The sequence below is a fragment of the Panthera onca genome, chromosome B2, assembly GCF_046562875.1.
Source record: "Panthera onca isolate mPanOnc1 chromosome B2, mPanOnc1 haplotype 2, whole genome shotgun sequence".
Lineage (NCBI taxonomy): Eukaryota > Metazoa > Chordata > Mammalia > Carnivora > Felidae > Panthera > Panthera onca.
In genome coordinates, this window is record NC_138343.1 from 15,109,977 (window position 1) to 15,125,074 (window position 15,098).

General features: G+C 45.8%; 2 protein-coding genes across 2 annotated transcripts in view; one reads left to right on the top strand and one right to left on the bottom strand.

Annotated features, from left to right (window-relative positions):
* RANBP9 (RAN binding protein 9) overlaps positions 1-9,388 on the top strand; it is a 90,653-nt gene extending 81,265 nt beyond the window's left edge. Inside the window, exons 13-14 of the mRNA XM_060614772.3 lie at positions 4,950-5,061; positions 8,396-9,388. Coding sequence (XP_060470755.2) covers positions 4,950-5,061; positions 8,396-8,526 — 243 coding nt within the window. The 3' untranslated portion in view covers positions 8,527-9,388. The remainder of the gene's footprint in view (positions 1-4,949; positions 5,062-8,395) is intronic.
* A 681-nt stretch (positions 9,389-10,069) lies between these two features.
* Positions 10,070-15,078, bottom strand: NOL7 (nucleolar protein 7). The gene is made up of 8 exons (XM_060614774.3): positions 14,253-15,078; positions 14,080-14,140; positions 13,390-13,448; positions 11,690-11,721; positions 11,373-11,454; positions 10,677-10,798; positions 10,521-10,598; positions 10,070-10,247 (listed from the first exon to the last, which is right to left on the bottom strand). The coding sequence occupies exons 1-8, from the start codon at positions 14,516-14,518 to the stop codon at positions 10,171-10,173; spliced, it is 777 nt and encodes a 258-aa protein (XP_060470757.1). The 5' UTR covers positions 14,519-15,078; the 3' UTR covers positions 10,070-10,170.
* Between the last annotated feature and the right edge of the window lie 20 nt (positions 15,079-15,098).

Genomic DNA, 15,098 nt, shown 5'->3' on the forward strand with positions numbered 1-15,098 from the left:
TGGGTAATGTGTAGAATTGTTGAATCACCATATTGTGCACCTGAAACTATTCTAATGCCGTGTGTTAATTATACTGAAGTTTAAAAAAAACAACAATAGGGGCGCCTGGGTGGCTCAGTCGGTTAAGCGGCCGACTTCAGCTCAGCTCACGATCTCGCGGTCCGTGAGTTCGAGCCCCGCGTCGGGCTCTGGGCTGATGGCTCAGAGCCTGGAGCCTGCTTCCGATTCTGTGTCTCCCTCTCTCTCTGCCCCTCCCCCGTTCATGCTCTGTCTCTCTCTGTCTCAAAAATAAATAAACGTTAAAAAAACAAACAAACAAAAAAAACAATAAATTAAAGCCAGACACTGATATATTAGGAATATGGCTGCCCACGTTTGCCCTGTAAGGTGCAGAATTCCTTGAGGTCAGACTAGGTCTTTACCTAACTCCTCCCCCTTTAAATATATCCAGTGCACATGGCACCTCGCTATTCATGAATGTTTATTAAGAGTTTTGTTTATATGGGTTCTGTTTATTGATATTTACCATACTAGAAATTAAAACAAATGATTAATCTCCTGACCAATAATCCTGGATCCGTTGAATATTTTTACGAAAAATAACTTCCAGAAACATCCGAAGAATGGCATCGCTTTACATTTGCCAGGCTTAATGGAGGGGAAGTTGGATTCTCGTCCCTACCTGTGCACTCGATGTGCTGTGCTGTCACTGTCACCGGCCCCGTGGCCCCTGGAAACCCCGCTGTGTGGCCGGGAGGGAATGAGAGTGAGGGTGAGGCGAGAGAGGGTTTTCTCAGTTTTATTACGAAAACAGCGTTGACGTTCCGGGACCTCCTGCAAGGATCTTAGATTGAACCCAGTGTTTCTGGACTGTACTTTGAGAACTGCTGTTTTAGGGGATATTTGGGGATACGGAATGTTTCTAAGAATTCACGTGCTTTTTTACGCTAGGTCATCTTGACTGTTTTCTTGTTAAAACTTTATGCTAATTGTGCATGATGAAGGAATGTGATTTATGTAGTGCCTTTCAGAATGTAAGATTTCACTTAATCAGCTTACTGTCTTTGATGCTGATGTGCATAAGCTGAGAAAATGGCATTGATGTGGCCTCTTCTCAAAGATAGTCCTTGATTATATATTGAATTATGTGAAGATGTAATTCATCTTCCTCATCTAAAGAGTGTGGATGGCTTTGATTTTGCACTTCTGACTTCTAAGCACATGCCAACTACTACTTTAAGAGACTTTCTTAATATTCTGAACTCCTTCCTTCCCATTCCCCAAACTTATCTTGATCCACGTGGGGACAAGATGACTGACTGATCCAAGTTACAAGTCCCCGAAGAACAGCTGGAGGGTTTGAGGACAACATGAAGAGGTGGTTTTTTTTTGTCAATCGTTGAGAAGGTTTAGAAATTATCCCCTTTCATTTTTCATTTCAGGGCACGTGTGATTGTAGTGGGTGATTTTTATCTTTAATTTTGTGTGGGTCTGCGTAAGCATCTGAATCACACAGGCATCTGTAGAGAGAAAGATTCCTTTAAATGTGAAGCTAAGAGTTCCCTAAATGCTTTCCCGTATTCTGCTTCCCAGGGTCCTGGGGAGCAGGCCTCGTGCAGAGCCTGGGGTGGCCCGTGTGCGGTACAAATGGGTGGGAGGGGCAGGGCGTCCTGCAGCGCCCGTTTGCCTTGACCTTTCCCAGTTCTCTGTCTTCCTTTCCTCTTCTCCTGTTCTCTGTTCCTCGCCTCCCTACACCTGCCAGTGGCTCATCAGACAGCTACCTGAGTTTGTTCCGGAGCTGCGTCCTGAGGCTCTGGCCGGAGGGACCGTGGAGTCGCACACGAAGGAGCAGCCCCGGCTGGCAGTTGAAGCCAAAACAGAACCACTTAAGACCAGCCCTGTTTAGAAACTGCTGCAGATTTTAAGCCAACTACAAGTACAGTTTGAGAATCCTACCTGAATGATGTCACGTTTGCCTCAGAAGTTATTCCCACTGAGATCTGTTTTTTTTAAGTGAAAAGTAACCCACGATCCCACGCCTCAGAGTTTTAGTTTTGTGCCTTAAATCCCCCGTGTGTATATTTCACGTAGTAAGTATACCATTTTGCGGTGTTGTCATTGTCCTAAAAATGTACTCCCAGTTTCTGTGCATTAGTTCTTTTTAAATGGCTACACGCTACTCTCTTGAGTTGCTGTGTCAGTTCATTTAAGCGTTGCTTTATTCAATTTTTTGCTTTTATTCAGATGCTTTAGTGAATGCCTTTATACATGCGTCTTTGTTCCTTAAAATTACAACACGGGATAGAGTCCTGGAAAGAGAATGATTGAGTCAAAGCTTGGGATTATCGTGGCTTTTCCTATATATTGCTATACTGTTTTCCAGAAACCTTCCCCCAGCTTACAGCAGTAGTAAAGGAAAGTGCTGGACGTACTCCTGTGTTAGTCTGCTTTAGTGACTTCAAGCTCAGACCTTAAAATCGCTTGTTTGCATTTCTTTGGTCATCACCATCAATTAGGTTTTACTTCAGGATTTAAAACATTAATGTCGCTGCCCTGATTTCACTCCCTTTGAAAAGGAAAAGTTGTAGATATTCAGGGAACCTGGTGGCATAAGCCTTTTTTTTCCTTCTTCTTCTTCTTTTAAGGTTTTATTAGTTTTCTTGCTTATAGCTTCACCTGACTTCCAAGCCTGTTCCATTGTGCTGCGGTGGGATCCTGCTGAAGTCAAGTCTTACCCACATCAGTCCTCCATTTAAAACTCCATTGTCGTATTGGAAAAAAAAAAAAATTTAAGCCTTTGGGGACATTTTAGGATCTAACCCCCCTTACCTCTGGCTCCGTCCGTGCCTTTCTTTCTCTCAGCCTGTTTCCACGTACTTTGGGTCTCTCTGGGACTGTGACACGTGACACAAAATACTGCATGTTCATAAGCAGTACCCTGTCCATTGTTTATTTACATGTCTGACTTCGCCGTAAGACCGCGTGGGTTCTTGGCACAATGACTAGGTCCTGGTGATTGCTCTCTGTGTCCTCAGGGTCTGGCAGCTGTGTGCAATAATACTCCATTGTTTTGAAAATATTGGAGCTAAATTTTAGCCTTTCTTCATCTTGATATTTAGATTGGCAGTTAAAAGAAGCTGCATCTTACTAAAAGAGGTTCTGTACTAACTGTGTGCCCTTAAGCTCTCACTGCCTCAGTTTGCTTCTCTGTAAGATGGGCATAACAGTATCCGTCTCCTAAGGTTATTGTGAGGATAAAATGAGATTCTCCACGTTAGGGCTCGAAACATTGCTTCACCGGGTATTAGTGCACGATAAATTATTACCATCATTATCTGTTTTTTTCCATGAGGTTTTGGTGAAATACTAGAAGAAGGTGTTAACAGAAGAACGGTCTGCCTTGAGATCTGGGACCGCAACCTTTCTCGTTTTCGGTTGCGTGTCCAGATGTATAGACCCGAGAGGACAGTTTTGTGCTTAGAGGTGGTTAGGTGCCAGTTGTTCCTTGAACGCTTCTTCGGTGTACTTCAGCTAACTTTCTGTGGCATGGGGATGGTACCTCACTAGGTGGCTGTGGGGTCAGTTAAGTCTTGAGCGAAGATCCGTGACTAGAGTTAGCTTCCCAGGATACAGGACGTTAATACTCTTTCCATCAGTAAATTCGGATGGCGGGGGTGGGGGAGCCAGGAAGTAGAACGGAGTGGCTCTGTGCGATGCACTGGAAGAAGCAGGTCCTGTGATGGGCGGGTGTGTGAAGCTGCTTCCCTGTTCCCAGCGTCTGTGAGTAGCTGCAGGGGACTCAAAATAGTGTAAGAAAGAAATTTTCCTTTCAGAGACCTTTCATTATAAAAACCGGGGCGAGCCGCCCACCACCCGTGAAATATTCAGCAGCGGAAGGAAGACCGTGGACGAGCCGCACGCGTTTTCTTTGAGAGGCACGTGTATTCCCCGCCCGGTAGCCCCAGGCCGCGCGGCTCCGGCTGCGTGGACAGCCCTCCCCCGGGCTCCCCGGTGTGCAGGCCGCGTGGGGTGAGAAAGGGCCAGAGCACAGCTGACCGGCAAGCCCGGCCTCCGCGGCCGCTCTGAGCAGCGGTGAGTTGAGCGGAGGGACGTCCGGGCGGCCGGCCCTGGGACCCTTTCCTTCAGAAAGTCCAGTCTCCCACGTGTCCGTAATCCGCATTTTGAAAGTGGCACTGACCGAATTCGTTGACGCTTTCCTGAGCACTGTCCTACGTAGGCCTTCTGAACCGGGAAGGCGTCCTGTCATTCGCCTCTCTCGGGAACACCGCCCCGGATTAGGGCCTTGACTTCGGGCAGGAGAGGACGACCTCCGGTACCGAGAGGTTAGAACGGACGGACGCTGCCAGTGTCCTGGAGCGGTTAGTGCTTACTGACCGAGAGTCACTGACTGAGAAGACCGCGTGTCCGTCCCTTTCGGAAGGGTGGCTCGAGGATGGTTGGCGCTACCGAATGTTCCTGAAGGGCAGCCAGTTTACCTTGTTGGTCCCGAGTTTGAGAAAATGACATCCAGGGAGATGGAGCTCGTCCCCACATCTGTTTAAGAAAATGAATAGGCTCTGTCCTTTTAATGTCAGATTCATACCAGTGGTGATAAATTATAGAGCATCTGAATGTTTTTGTCTTCCTCTTTAATTAGCCCGTTCCACCAGAATTTAATTTTGCCGTTGTGTATGTGTTGTAGGGATGGGGGAAGATTCAGATTCGGATTGGCTGTCTACAGTAAAGAAGAAGGAAGACCCATTAGGCTTTGTTGTATCATCTTGTTAAAAAAACATATATAGCCTCATAATCATTGGGGTAAATGGGTTTGAGTGTTACCGTAGTCTTGTGCCGGAAAGCTGTGTATTTTGTCTCTCAACTTTGTAGCCGTGGGGAGGACAGTAGCTGAAGCGTTTGAATGAAAAACCAAACTGCTGTGTTTTCAACAGGACGCATTCAGTTTACTCGCTTACTCGGATCCTTGGAACAGCCCGGTTGGAAATCAGCTTGACCCGATTCAGAGAGAACCTGTGTGCTCAGCCCTTAACAGTGCAATACTAGGTGAGTGAAGCGGCACTTCAGCCAGAGTGTCTGCATATTTGAGACGGGGTTCGTATTTTGGTAAAATCTTAATGTAGAAACCATTTCTACATTTTAAAAAAGGTAAAATTATTTCAAAATATAGAAACCTTCCCCTCCACCATCTCAATTCCAAAATTAAATGGATTCAAACAGAATAATAAAAAAAAAAACCACAACGGTATATTGAGATCATACCCCGGGAAGTCTGGAAAATGGAAGTCTTTGTGTGCATGTCGTGTAAGCGTTTTTGGGCTGAGCCGCACATACCGCAGCTTCCGCTGTGCTTGAGATACGGACACGAGGGACTTCCGGGTGACGTGTGACTGCCCTGCCAGCACCAGCCCTTGGAGTAGCACCGTATTTGCATGAAAGTTCAGCATATTCAGCCGTATTATGCCCTTACCAGGTAAAAAGCGAGGTGGGGGAAGAGAGCAGCAGTTTCGGTAGTGAGACGTCGCTAGAGGGGAGCACGGAGGGAGACCGGTTTGCCGTTCCCCTGGTCGGTTGCTGTCCCTGTAAGCAACTCATTACAGAGTATGCTTACAGGACTCATGTCCCAAACAAGTACTTTTTCTGTGAATGCTATAACATTCCGTGCATTTATATATAAACCGTACAGGGCGGTTTACGTGAAACTATGATCTTCTCTCGGAGATTCTTTTCACAAGTAACTTAAAGAAGAGTGGCTTTTGACCTGACTTTACAGGCTAAATCCGCAGGTAAAATGAGGCTCCCACTCCTGCTCGGCCCTGTTAGGGAGCTTTTAGCAACACGTTTCACACCATTTCAGGTGCGCGAGAGCATTGCCACAAAGAGCAGGGAGACCTGCAGCGGGCCAGGGACCGTATGGCTAGAATGTGAAGGGAGCAAGTGTTCCTACATGAGCCTTATCTGCTCTTACAAAGTTCATTACAGTTGACGCTCGAACCGAGTGGGGGTTGGGACACCAACCCCCCAGCACAAAAATTTGCGTGTAACTTTTGACTCCCCTAAAACTTAACCGCTGCTGGCGGGAAGCCCTGCCAAGAACAGGAGCCCTTGATAGACACAGATCTGGTATGTGACACGTGTTGTGTTCTGGATTCTTACAATAAAGCCGGAGGTGAAGAAAACCCGAAGGGAAGAGCCGTCTACATCCCTGTACCGTATCAAAAACCGCAGCTGGAAGCGGGTCTGTGTAGTTCAAACTGGTGTTTCTCAGGGGTGAACTGTGAATTCTTTGTGTTAAAGTAGAACGGGGGGGGGGGGGGGGGTTGCAATAACGGTAAGAAAAAAAAAGTCTTTGGTGGGGTTTCTATAAATTTAGAATTTGTATATAATAAATCACGTGAATTTTCTCTGGTTAACGTGTTGTATTCTCTGGTTATATGAAATCCACTTAGCTCTATTGGTAAAAACAGAACTCAGTAGTAATGCTGAGATTGTAGGGCAAATCGTGGTTTACTGTAATGGTCTTTTTGAAATTACAGCCTTCATATTTAAGGATCAGATTCGTGAAGAATTTTTGAAGTAACCAGTTTTCTTAGAATAGTTTTTTATGTCGAGTTCTTCAAGGTAATTTAGTGATTAAATATGAAATTTTGTAGGGCCATTAAAGATCTGTGTACTCTCACTGTGCTACCTAGTAGATAGGTTCAGCTGTACCTAGTACTTAAATTTATATTCATAGGATTCCTGCAAAATTAATGACAGGCTTATTAATATAAATCGCTGTAGATGAATATGTGAATATTTATAAATCTGTAATTAGTGCTTAAAGTTGTTACATATTAATTGTATGTTAGTTCTTGTCAGTTGCAGATCCCAAAAGAATTTAAAGATGCTTATAACCACATGTCTCCTGATGCTTATCTTCCAGCAAGGTTACTTCCCTGTGAACCATCAGACATTTTTGAAAAAAAAAGCTTCCTTTTCCATTTTTTATTCCTTTTCATGTTGATTTTGTGTAAAACTTAAATTGTTCTGGACTCAAGACAGAACTATAAAGTCCGTCCTGCTTAGAGCTGGCAAAAACTGTATCACCATCAAAGTTTAGCTAAACAGTGTCTCACCGAAGAATAGCCAGGACTTTATTAATCCTAACCCACAGACCACTTTTCAAACCATACTTTCTCACTGATCTGTGTACCTTTTCTTACAGACTTCCATTCTTCAATTCTTGATCCTATTTTGTGTTCTTTTGTACCTTTAAATCCTGTATTTGCTTCCTTTATTTTTTGGGGTCATTCCTTATGGAACTTTCTCCCACCCCATTGTAACCTTGGAATCAAAAGTAGAATTAAATTGGGGCACCTGGTGGCTCAGTCGTTTGAGCGTCCAACTCCTTGATTTCAGCTCAGGTCATGATCCCAGGGTCGTGGGGTCGTGCCCTGTGTCGGGCTCTGGGCTGAGCGTGGCGCCTGCTTCAGATCCTCTCTCTCTGCCTCTGCCCCCTCCCCCACTCACGTGCATGCTCTCTCCCTATGAAATAACAAAAATAGGATAGTATGGAGTGTGGCCTTACCTGCCAGTATCATGGTCTTTGCCCTTCGTTGTCCACTATGCCTAGAAAGGACTGAGGAGTGATTTTATTAATTGGGAATCTAATCAACTTGAAACTTGGACTTCTCCACCCAGGGAGAGATCACTAGGAACTTGGCCAGTTTCACCAGTAGTTCATTTTTTCATTTCTGGCACAGAACTTGAAGTTTTGCAGACTTCTGGTATGTAGGACACGGAGAACAAATTTATCGGCCATTTAAAACGTATTTTATCTACCAACTGTAAGTCAACTCCCTCCAACGTCGTAGGGTGGTTTTGCTTTTGTCTTGCCTCACGGCCACCGGCACCATTTGCTCCCTAGAAGCCCAAACAACATCCACCAATATGCCTTGGAGACAATTAGCCTCTGGTGGGTTCTATCCCCAGAAGGGGAGGCGTTTATCGGTGAAACTTTTACTTTAAGCCTGAGGCCTTTTCCTGTTAGGTCAAGTGACTTAAGGCGAAGAGAAATACTAAATAGTCCTTACTCCCCACTGTAAATATCAGGTAAGACCGGACCTCTTTCCCATCATAGTTAATGTGGAAGTTTTTAAGTGTCGAATTCTGCAAGAATTTTCCTTCAGAGTCGAATACTCAGTACCCATAGCACCTAGTCCGAGCAGCAGGGCCAAAGACGTTAATGACTGGCTTAGAAATGACCGATGCTAGTGAGGTAATTAAGAACAGTGTAGGCAGGGGTAAGTTTTCAAGTAATGCAGTATTTTCCCCATTGAGAAGTTTTTGGGAAATGTCTTGCTAATTGCTGTTTCCGTTTTTAATCATTTTTCCTCAGAAACCCACAATCTGCCAAAGCAACCTCCACTCGCCCTAGCAATGGGCCAGGCCACACAATGTCTAGGACTGATGGCTCGGTCAGGAATCGGATCCTGTGCGTTTGCCACAGTGGAAGACTACCTACACTAGCTATGCATTTAAGGAGCTCACGTGTACATTGTGGCATATAGTCAACCTGGAAGTAGACCAGCTCTGCTGATTTGAAATTTAGATTTTTTAATTATGTACTGGGGACAGGTTTTTGTCGCTTTACATTGCTTCCTAGTTTACAGCATGATGCAAATGATTTTCTAACTTGGTGTTAGGAGAAATTATTTTCCATCTTTAACCTCTTAGTTGTCTAAGAGTTCAATATTACTGAATTTCAGACGTTCAAATTGATCATCACAAATCCTTTAAAACAATTACCTAAAAGAAACCAAAAAATCCTGCCGCCTTTGTTTGGGGGAGAGGGGGGAAGGAAACGGAACCAGTTGTGTTTGTGTTAGCATGTGGGTGATGTAAACTTCAATTTGGGAGATGCTCCGACCCCCGCTCCCATATAAGCATTCAATCAGTGTAACTTGCAAAACGCATAAACATCCGACAGTTTGAATTTATAGTGTTGATGGAAGAAATCATTTTTAATGTGTACTGTAAAACTTGAAATACTCAGGAGCTGAGTGAATATGTTTGTTGCTACTTACAATCCCGACCTGTTAGTCCCAGTAGTTTTGTTTTAACATGGTCTTTTTCAACTTTGTTTCCTGTTTAACTACAGACAACTTCTGTTGTAGACTCACAAGTTTAACTGTTGTATTATAACAGTATTACATGTCAACAGTGTGGTTATGACCTTTATTTATATAAAAACCAAATATTTAGTCAATTTACCGTGTCTTAATTTAATCTTTGTACACCTTCCATTTTTAAGTGCTTAAATGAGTACTATATTGCAATAAAAATGTAGTGATATAATTAACCAGCCATTAAAAATTTACTATTACAGATACTAGAGTGTCAATTGAATTTATATATTAGGTGCCCGCACACTTCTAATACAGAATTAGAGCAATTCTCTAAATCTGAGTTCTACAACGCAAGACTGCCTTCAGCTTACTGGCCGCCCTAGAGTAGGGTCAGACCTGATGCTGTGGGTGCTGCCGCAAGAAAACAGACAGTTCAGCTCCTGTTTCTGTAACTACAGTAGGAACGATGGCACGTGGCCTGCCACCAAAGCACACCTGCCCAACCTGGTTAAAAGTAACACTCAGCCAAGATCACCAAATCCTCTGGCTAATGAACTCTGCACGGAGGCTTCCATCTTCCTCGAGAAGAAATACTTACTGCACTGAGATACTGAGCTTTCAGCTACTTCCTTCCCGTTCCATAGCCTGGGAAACAAATGCCCCTCAGAGCACCAAAACCTCTGCGAGACCAAGGCAGCTGAGAGCTGCAGCTGAAAACACCCCAGGGCCCACTTCTCTCGCCCTGCTGTGCACCCAACACCGCAGGTGGAAGACGAGCTTTCAATTAACTGCACAAACGCTCATAAAAAAGAGAAACCATCTTTTGAACCGGTTTGTCTTCCAACGTCATTCTCAAACTACGAGGCAGGACTGTCCTGAAGGATGAGAGGTGATGGGGTGCTTCCCCCAACAGACCTACGAGTTTTGCAGTAACCCTTCAAAACTCTTTATAAATCATTTATTAGATCTTTTTAAGAGCATTTTCTAAACCAAATAACTGAGTCCTATACATACAAGTTCTCATCCTTCATTTACTTCATTTGATTTACTTCTTAGAAGTTTTCATCTTTCTGACCATCCACCGTCTTTTAAACCTCTTGGCATTTTGTTTTTTCTGAGTTCCTAGAATAGAAAATTTTATACAGTAAGAATATTGGATACGAAATTCGCAAGAAACAATTCCAAAGTTTTCAAGATTCTATGAATATAAACACTAATCAAATTGTACAGTAGATATACCACGCTGATCTATGTTTTAGAAGCAACTTCAAGATATTAATACAGAAGCCATTATAAGGAAAAAATGGATATCTCACGATTATTTAAGTATTTACTACCTCCTTAAAAGAAAGCGTGCGATATATAAAAAGCTGAGGGAGCGGAGCTGGATCTTACCCCAAGCATTATTCAGAAACTGGGCTGCAGCCTTTTTCACTGGTAACCTCTTATTTTCAAGAGACAGGAACTTATTTACTAGAAAAGAGAATTATCTATCACTTCTTTGTTTAATTTGCAGTAAAAAGTGAGAGAGACAGTCTATAAAGAAATTACCAGTAGTTCTGTTGGTTCCTGGACCATATAAAGAATTCTGTATAAAGGCTTTTGCTGCTTGCTGTCTTGAATCTCTCAGATCTTGATCTTTTAGCCTTAGAGCCAAGTAGCTTTTATTCTGGCTGGTGACAAACACAAAAGGTCAAAATGAGCAAATCTGATAACATGCTGAGTTTGAAAATAAAAAGTTTTGTTAGCTACTTAAAAAAGTGAAAAGGGGTGCCTGGGTGGCTCAGCTGGTTAAGCGTCTGGCTTTGGCTCGGGTCATGATCTCACAGCTCATGAGTTCGAGCCCCACGTAGGGCTCTGTGCTGATGGCTCAGAGCCTGGAGCCTGCTTCGGATGCTGTGTCTCCCTCTCTCTCTTCCCCTAACCCACTCACATTCTGTCTCTGTCTCTCTCAAAAATAAACAAACATTAAAAAAAAGAAAAAATTTAAAAAAACCCAAAATCCTAATTTTCTGTATGTGCAGATCGTGAATAAAATGACATCACTGGGCTATTTTACTACATACAAATAGACTAACGTTTCCATTTTAGGAGGCAGAGGTCTTATTTTTACGTAAATATCAGAACTGGTTTTCCCATAGAGGAGGTAATCTGAAACTACTATAATGAAACTATTTCCCCCCACAAGCCAATACTCTCTCTCAGGTCAGCTTTACATTCTCTGAAAAGAAGAAAGACCCTCCTTACCCGACAGACTGTACTTTTTGTACTTTAGCTTTCTTGGAATCACTTCCTTTGTCACAGTCTTCATTTTCCTTCTGCAGATTCGCTAAAAAATTGAGCTTATATATGTAAAACAAAGCAGGAACATTTACTGGACTGTACTTTAAATCTAGTACCAATCTGGGTGCAATCTTTACTTGTAAGAAATAGAGACAACGGGCCAAGCTCCGCTTGGCCAGGCCTATTCCCACACTCTCTCGGGGCCAAACATTTGGCTGCAAATATCTGCAAATGTACCTGACATTTACAAGAGAAGTTATTGAAATGAGAATAGTTCATACCTTCTTTCAACTTTCCTGATGATTTCTTGATGCTAAGGAAGAACAATAAAAACACTGATTGGTAAGGCAGATAGCAAAGATGACTCCACTGGTTAACACAATTTCATCTGCTTTTACGAAGATCTCCCCTTTTCATTACCACCATCCTCGGTTTTTACTCAGGATCGTTAATCAGTTTTGGAAAGCAAAAGTCCCTCCCCAGGGCACTGCTACCAATTCCCAAACTAGTAATACGCTAGGAAGGGAGTATCTTCTCAGAAGTGAAGATCTCAAAGCATATGAGCAAACTTCAGCAGAAGCAGATCGATGTGGGTAACAGTAAAGTGAAAGACTTCAGGAAAAACGAGTTCTGTAATACAGTATTCAAAATACAAAGTGAAAAGGTGGTAAGACCGCCTCGTTTTACTTGGAGGAATCACAAAGGGTTAATCCAGCAGTTCAGACAGAAAGACAAGGATGGAGACCAGGACTAGCCTGGAAGAGTAGTGGTCTTAACGAGAGACCAATGTGAACTGACAAAACACAACAGGAGACTCCCATGTGGAAACACCAGCACAGGGGAAAAGCTACACTAAGGAGGCAGCGAGGACATCTGAGCTTGGTTTTTAAGGAGGAAAGGGGAATGTGCCCCAGGTAACAACTGTTGGTATGTTTACTGGTAGTGTTTACAGAACTTGAATAGCTCTTTGGAAAAGCCTTTTACTGAAAATTTTGAGAACCGCTGGCCTAGGCAAGAAATACAGGACTAGGGGTGTCTGGGTGGCTGTCCACTAAGCGAGCGGCTCAGGTCATGATCCCAGGGTCATGGGATTGAGTCCCAGGTTGGGCTCCTGAGATTCTCTCTCTCCCTCTCCCCTCCCCTGTCTGCACGCTCTCTTAATAAATATTAAAAAAAGAAAAAACTACAGGACTAAACTTCTGAACTTAACAAAGCAGTCAGGAGAGGCCAGGAGAATGTTAAAAAATTGCCGAATATCTAGCAGCCTAAATTTATTAAGGTTTGATTTCAAGGGCTAGAGGAGGACGAGAACTACTGCACGGGCCTTTACACATTCGGCACAGGGCACAGCTGCTAAATGAGAGGAATGAAACCGAAGCCGGGGAGCAGCCAAGGCAAGCACGGGACAAGAGGAGCCTCAGAGCCTGCGGATGTGCCTGCTACTCCACTAGCTGATACGGTTCGAGACGTCATTTTACTCACCACCGTCTCCCCTGCCCTTAGTACAATGACAGGAGCACAACCGTCCCCTGACTGAACACACTGGAATCAGTAACTCGGAGGCTAGAGTTTGCTGTGGGAATGAACACAAAGTGGTGGGGCACCTGGGTGGTGCATCCGACTTCGGCTCAGGTCACGATCTCGCGGTCCGTGGGTTCGAGCCCCGCGTCGGGCTCTGTGCTGACCGCTCGGAGCCTGGAGCCTGCTTCGGATTCTGCGCCTCCCTCTCTCTCTCTGCCCCTCCCCCGCTTGCTCTCTCAAAAATAAACATCAAAATTTTTTTTAAAAAGTGGCAGAAGACTGAAAAGTGGAGTTAATTCCCTCCACCTCTCCACCTTTCCCACCAAATCCAACCACCTGCTGTGTAGCTTTCTGTCTTATTCTCTTTATTATTATGTGGATTCAAACAAACGTGTGTACCCGTATAGCATCCAAAGACAGGTGTCTAAGCAAGGCGCATATAACAGGATCTATTACTTACTTAGTCTGTCCGGCTGTAGTTAACTTCTCTAGAATGTTATCCGGAAGGAGTTTCCTTTTCTTAGATTAAAACATTTAAAAATTAATCAGAGGTGAGATACATGACACACCCTGGGCTGCTTCTCAAGTTTCTGGCTCTACGGACACAGATTTACACCCAGAGCAAGAAATGAATCAGGCTGAACCCTCCCTGCCCCTGCGATCCCTACGCTGTGGAAGGAGTGGGCCCAGGAAGCTCAGAACCTGTAACACATTCTTGGGAAGACTGAGCGAAGACTGGGAAGGCTGGCCCCGGTATTCCACCCCAGAGGTCACCGTTCTGCCATGAGCGCAGTCAAGTCACGTCCCTCTGAGCGGGCTCTCTGTGGCCAATCTGCCAAACGTCAGACAGCAAAGCAAAGATACTCCAGGTACAGCCTTCACTTTGCAAAGTACCTGAGCAACCCAATTTCGGGTAAAGAAACGACCTCCGCGAGACTAAACGACCAGGCTCGTCACGGTGAGCTGGTACAAGGGGGAGAACCCCACGATCTCAAACTCCCGCCTCTTCCCACTCCCATTTTCAACCGGTGGACAGCAAAGAGCACGAGCGCCTTGTCCCCAGAAATCTCAGCGACTCTCCCTGCCAAACATGGGAATTCTGCCCCGGCCGGGGTGCCTTTGAAACGGAGACGCCTCCCCAGCCTCTAACCTTTTGTTCGATGAACAGCTCCTCGCGTCGCTTCCTCTTCTCCTTCAGGAGCGTTTTGTCCCTGAGAGAAAGAGTGACAAGTCAGTGCGGGGCGACACGCGCGGGCCGGGGGGGGGGGGGGGGAGGGGGGGGTAGGGGGGGCGGTTTCTCCCGGCCGGCTGCGGGCTCCGAACCTGCGCACCGACTCCCGAACCCGCCGCTCCTCCTCTCGTGCTTCCGCCTGGGCGCTGGCGAAAGTCAGCTCCTCCGGGGCCTCGTCGTCAAACTCGTCGTCCCCTTCCTCGTCGTCTTCCTCCAGCGGCTCCGCGGCCGCGCCGCTGCTGGGCTGCCCGAGCAACAGGCCGTGCTCCGCCTCCTCCTCCTCCTCGGAGGCGGGCTGGCCCTCGTCCACCATCGCCGACGCCGGGACGCGGGACGCGCGAGGCCGCAGCTGCACCATGGCCCACACAGCGCCCGGCCGTCCGGCCTCTGACCCGGAAGCAACGCGGAAGCGCCGCGTGACGCAAAGAAAGAGCGACGCGAGTTAGGCCGCCCCCTGCAGGTGCAGATGCGAAGACGGCCGCGCGCCAGCAGAGGCGCAGGCGCAGAACGAGGAAGGGCGTGGCCTAAAGAGAGCCGGCCGTGTTTGTTTCCTCTCTGTATGTAGGATGTTTTCCTCGCCTGGGATCCCACCCGGATTCCTCTCCGCCCCGCAGCAGTGGCTCGCGCGCCGGCTGCGAGAGCGGGCAGGGATGGGGCTCGTTTCCAGGAGGGGAAGAGCCATCGTGAGACGTCCTCCGCTGGGAGGCTGGCAGCAGGATTAGCTGGCTCCCCCCCTCCTCCGGCCCAGTGGCCAGTTATGCCAGCCAGTGCCCAGAAACCTGTGACCGCAAGCCCCGGCGGCCCTACCTACCACGGGGATCCGCTTGGTCCTGTTAATCTGAAAAAATAAAACTGCCGGTTGTTTTACCAGCGAAAAATGGGTTTATTCAGGAATCGTAGAGAGTTGCAACCCCGGGGCAAACAGGCTGCAGGCAAAA